Source organism: Buceros rhinoceros, unplaced genomic scaffold (genome assembly GCF_000710305.1).
Source record: "Buceros rhinoceros silvestris isolate BGI_N320 unplaced genomic scaffold, ASM71030v1 scaffold18214, whole genome shotgun sequence".
Lineage (NCBI taxonomy): Eukaryota > Metazoa > Chordata > Aves > Bucerotiformes > Bucerotidae > Buceros > Buceros rhinoceros.
The window spans coordinates 17,625-22,935 of NW_010410285.1; the positions used below are offsets into that span (position 1 = coordinate 17,625).

The 5,311-nt window shown below is 53.5% G+C and overlaps 1 protein-coding gene across 1 annotated transcript in view; it reads right to left on the minus strand.

Annotated features, from left to right (window-relative positions):
- The window catches only part of LOC104492961 (otoferlin-like), a gene marked incomplete at its 5' end in the record, with an annotated part of 20,418 nt that extends 15,286 nt beyond the window's left edge, over positions 1 to 5,132 (minus strand). Inside the window, 6 exons of the mRNA XM_010135570.1 lie at positions 67 to 137; positions 1,607 to 1,769; positions 2,217 to 2,378; positions 3,453 to 3,572; positions 4,382 to 4,543; positions 4,998 to 5,132. Coding sequence (XP_010133872.1) covers positions 67 to 137; positions 1,607 to 1,769; positions 2,217 to 2,378; positions 3,453 to 3,572; positions 4,382 to 4,543; positions 4,998 to 5,132 — 813 coding nt within the window. The remainder of the gene's footprint in view (positions 1 to 66; positions 138 to 1,606; positions 1,770 to 2,216; positions 2,379 to 3,452; positions 3,573 to 4,381; positions 4,544 to 4,997) is intronic.
- Positions 5,133 to 5,311: the final 179 nt, after the last annotated feature.

Genomic DNA, 5,311 nt, shown 5'->3' on the forward strand with positions numbered 1-5,311 from the left:
CCCTTAAAGACTGGATACTCAGTGAGGAAAGAGATGCTGAAGTGGTGCTGACATAGGGATACTCACAGCTTCCAGCTTCACCATCGTCTCCATCTTCTTGATGGGAACCTCAGGTTCCATATTGACAACGATCTCCCCTGTAGGGCGAGAGCGATGGGCCCCGTTGGCCATTGCCAGATAGCTTTTGAGGTGTTTAGCTGGAGAGAGGACAGAAAAGAGAAAGAAGAGAGAAGGATAGTGTAGAGGAGAAACTGAGAGCTCAGGTGAGATCCAACAGGATTCATGCAGGAGTGAGGCCATTGCCAGATAGCTTTTGAGGTGTTTAGCTGGAGAGGACAGAAAAGAGAAAGAAGAGAGAAGGATAGTGTAGAGGAGAAACTGAGAGCTCAGGTGAGATCCAACAGGATTCATGCAGGAGTGATGTGCGACCACCTGGTTCGGAGAAGAGGAGCAGAGGAAATGAGCACAGACCCTCACAGCACGATTAAAAAGCCTTCCACAGCAAGGGAAAGCAGCTGATGAGAAAGGGCTGGGTCTTTTCACCTGCATCAATGTCCAGAGGAGAAGAGGCAGAGGAGATGATTGCCCTCAAAGTACCACCCAGCGTAGACACAACCACAGGTCCAGCCCTTTGGCTGGAACCAGCGATGGCCCTCGGCACTCCTCCCACAACATCCTGCCTCTGCCCAGCCAAGAGTGCCTCCACTTCCACCAAGGACTGGCAGGAAACAAGCAATTGCTGTGGCTTGCCAAGCCCTCAGCTGCTGTGGCTGGCGCAGAGGAAGTCGGTTTGTGATGGTTTTGGCTGTGGATGCTGATAGCTGGGGTGGTGGTTGGGACTGAGAGGGTGGCCTCAGTCTGTAGCTTTCTGGTCTTTACTCAGATAATAGCAGCAACAGGCAAGGAGCACAGCAAATTCATCTCCCACTCCTGAGGAACATTTGGGGAGTGTAGAGTCATGAAGCCACAGAGATGTTGGAGGTGAACCAGCCTTTCTTGTCATGCAGGTCTCAGGGAGAGCATGCAGTAAGACCCACAGGTCAAAACATCAAAGGAGAATCATGGCCTCACACCCTGTGCCTTATCACCCCGCCTTGTCCCAAACCCTGAAGCCCTGCTTGGTTAATCCACAAGCCAGCCACGTCCCATAGTCCTTACAACCCACCTCCCTGTTTTTCGTGCCCCTTGGTTGCACGCAACACCCCACCTATGACCCTCCCATGGCCCAGTCCTGGTACCTGTCATATTCCAGTGCTGGGCTTTCTTATCTGGTGGGCGGTAGATGAACTTTCGGAGGGAACTGACGGCATGGGATCCCACCAGAGTGTAACGCCCGAAAGCCCGGCAGTCCACCACCCGGATGTTGAGGGGTGGATGGAGTAGCTCATTCTCTGGAAGGTCCTGGGAAGCAAAGCTGTGCTGGTTAATTTGGGCTGGGTGTGGGCTGTGGGATGTCTACTTTGGCGGTTGGCAAGGCCAGTAGAGACTGGTTAATCCACAAGCCAGCCACGTCCCATAGTCCTTACAACCCATCTCCCTCTTTTTCGTGCCCCCTGGTTGCACGCAGCACCCCACCTATGACCCTCCCATGGCCCAGTCCTGGTACCTGTCATATTCCAGTGCTGGGCTTTCTTATCTGGTGGGCGGTAGATGAACTTTCGGAGGGAACTGACGGCATGGGATCCCACCAGAGTGTAACGCCCGAAAGCCCGGCAGTCCACCACCCGGATGTTGAGGGGTGGATGGAGTAGCTCATTCTCTGGAAGGTCCTGGGAAGCAAAGCTGTGCTGGTTAATTTGGGCTGGGTGTGGGCTGTGGGATGTCTACTTTGGTGGTTGGAAAGGCCAGTAGAGACTGGTTAATCCACAAGCCAGCCACGTCCCATAGTCCTTACAACCCATCTCCCTCTTTTTCGTGCCCCCTGGTTGCACGCAGCACCCCACCTATGACCCTCCCATGGCCCAGTCCTGGTACCTGGAGGTACAGGGGATCATGCTGGAGAAAGAGATCTAGAGAAACTCCAGCAAAGCTTAGGAGCCCTCAGAGAAATTCCAGCAAAGCTTAGGAGCCCTCAGAGAAAGGCCATCACCAGCTGGGATGGAGCTCATGTCCTCCACTGCTGTGGAGACTTTGAAGCAAGGGGCTTGGAGCCATGATTTGGGCTCCAGAAAATCTGGGTTTCAGTTGAGTGCTCAAAGCGAAGTGGAAACACTCACCACTTCAAACCACTTCACCAAAGTGCTGAAGTTGGGGTTTTTCTTGTAGTTCTGGATGAGGGCTGACTGGACCCCCTTCCCAGCACACTCAATGTCCACACGGGGCCGGTCCACCTGGGCCAGGTTCACTCTCTTCAGATCCCTCAGCCCCCAAAACAAGACCTAGTGCAGGAGGAGGAGAAGGAAGAGCATGAATGTGAGAGGGACTGCCCCTGGCTGGAGACAGGCTGGAGTCAAAGGAGTTGGTTCTCCGTATCCCCCAGGTGCAGAGACCCTACTGCACACGTCATCACTAGGGCAGTGGTTAACGTGAGGTATCTTGTCCTCATCCACATGGCTCAGGGCTACAGCACAGTCTCTGACACCCCACATAATCCACCCCATGCTTCATCTGCAGCAGCCCAAGGTCTCTAATCTGTTGCCCCTAACACTCCCTTTTCTGCCTTTCTCACCTTCTTCTGCCACGGGACCCCCTGGAGCAGGACCAGACCAGCTTTGTCCATCCCCAGAGGGTCTTGATTCAGCACTGGCATAATTTTCTCAAAATGATACCAGTATCACTGGGGGAAACGTCCTCTCCTTTCTTGGGATAACAGACCACCACCATGACCAAAAGTGCTCCTAAACTGAGATTTTCCCACCTCCTGGTTCCCCACAGCTGTATTCATCTCACACATCAGAGGAACACAATTCATTTAACCAGATGCAAATGTCTGGAAGACCAGGAGTGAGGATCCCTTTAGAGACCTGGAGAACTAGTTAGCAGCACCTAGCCTGAGCAGAGATACCAACAACCATGAACTGTGCAACCATGAACTGTGCAACGAACTTCTCTGGCTGTATTGCCTGAATCACCACCAAAACAACCACGAGACAGGGACCCTGACTGGATGCATCACCTTTTAGGTAGCTACAGATACAGGAGATATGGGGTGGAGATGTGTTACCTGCGTATCTCTAACGCGCCCTGTGTTGCATCTCAGCCCAGGTGCCATCTACTTACCCAGGTGCCCATGTTTAAGACAGTGAGGAGTGATCCTGTTTCCTGTTCTTTGAGGGCTACTGCAGCCTCACTCTCCCTGCAGCCAGTACAGACAGATCCTCGCAGTGTGGACGCCTGGTCTTGGTGTCCGGTCTGTCATGACAGCCTCAAAGATCCCTCCTGGCCTTCACACACCCATGGACAGGCTCTCCTGCCCCATACAATGCCGAACATCTGTGCTTCAAGGCAATTACCTCCACTCTGTATTTACTCAGCACTGGCCGAATCCCCAGTGGCACCGGCAGGATGGGGCCCCGGTCCATGTCTGTGGGCCCATCAATTGGTGGCAGGTCTGACTTCCCCCCAGGGCCAATCTGGAAGAGATGCAGCATGGATTAGGATCTGTTCAGCTGCTGGGAAGCCATTTTTTGTCAGTCTCAGCCCTAACTGGCATAGCCTGGGCTCACGTGCTGGGTCTGTGTTGGCTCAGAGGATGTAGAAGCAACTGCTTGCACTGTGATGGTACTTTGGGAAAAGGCACACACATGAGCAGAAGTTGCTTCCACACAGGAGAGACCCAGCAGCAAAGCAAACTTCTCAGCCCACCAACGATCCCCAACGCCAGAGCTGTTCCTTTTCCTCCTCCTACAAGTTGCATCTGCCTAGGCTCTCCCTAGCTGGGATATCTCATGCCCGCTGCACCCCAGGAGGCTGCTGAGACTCATCCATACAGGTACAACGGTGTCAGTTGTGGGAAAGGAGGCACTAAAGCAGGAGAGTTTCACTTTGCTACCCCCACAAACCATGAGGCCAAAATTTCACCATATTCTCGGGATGCTGCTATGGATTCACACCCCTTTTCCCTCAGACCTTCAAACTGACATCTCCAAGAACACCAGGACTGTCATTAGCATCTCCTGTACCACAGAGATGATGCAGAGTTTGGGGTGTCCTGTCCAGCAGGATGCCTGGGACTCTCTGCACATCATCTTGACCAGCATAACCGGGCAGAAGCTGTCTCCTCCCTGGGCAGTAGCTGTGCTAAACCCTTCTAGCTTTTCTAGAACTACCTGCTCTTTGCAGGACCTCAGATATATGAGCACAGGTTAATCCCTGCTCCCTTGCAACCCGCCATCCCATCATCTCTCTCCCTTGGTCTGGGGTGGCTTTGGCCACCTGGTACCTGGAGCAGCTCGAAGGCAGCCAGCAGGTCACCAGCTGTGGAGTTGCCCCGGTAGATCTGGTAGTACTCCAGCTGCGGGGGGAAGCGCGGAGGGCAGTAGTGCTCATCTGACATCTTCACCACCGGTTTGGCAAAGGTGCGGCCCATGAAGTCAGCTTTGCCCTGGAGAGGGGAAGCGAGGTTGACCCAACATGAGGTCTCCCAAGTGAGACCCGCAGCTCTCCCCTAAACAGGACCAGCCCACTCAGCCTGGGACACTAAAGCTCAGTGACAGTTTTCACTCATGGCTCCTTCAAACAAGGTGAAGGAGGACAACAAGAAGGTCAGGGCTGAGCAGCTGCTCCAAAAGGAAAGACTCAGGTAATGACTCCTTGCCTCCAGCCTCACAAAAGCTCTTGCTTCAATCTCCAGGAATAAGATACTAAGTTAAGTCTGAGGTCTAATAAGCAGCAGAGGCTGCTCATGCCATGGGAGATGGCAGGAGGAGACACCATCTTCCAAGGGTCAGGAAAAAAGCTGCATCTGACATCCACTGCACCATCTGCCTGGCCTTTGACTCTTGAGAGATCACAGCATCTAAACCACAACCATTTGCCTTTGTTAGGATTCATCTTACCACTGTGTCCTGGTCATAGATCTCAATGACAATTATGGGAGGGTCATCCCGCATCTCATGGGCTTCTCCATACAGCTCCACATTGTCAAAGACCAGGAGCTGGTCCCAGGTCGGGCAGAGGGTCTCGTTGAGAACCTGGAGGAATGGGAGAGAGAATTACTGCTTCGGATAGGGACTCAGGCCTGACAGGGGCAGCAGAGTGGGCGTTGGTCTCAGCTGCGTGGCAGCACTAGTGGGCTGCTGCACATCGGTTTTGACCAGTGAGGTGTGGGGTATCTCCCAAGCACTTGGGCCACAACAACCCCTTGCAGCGT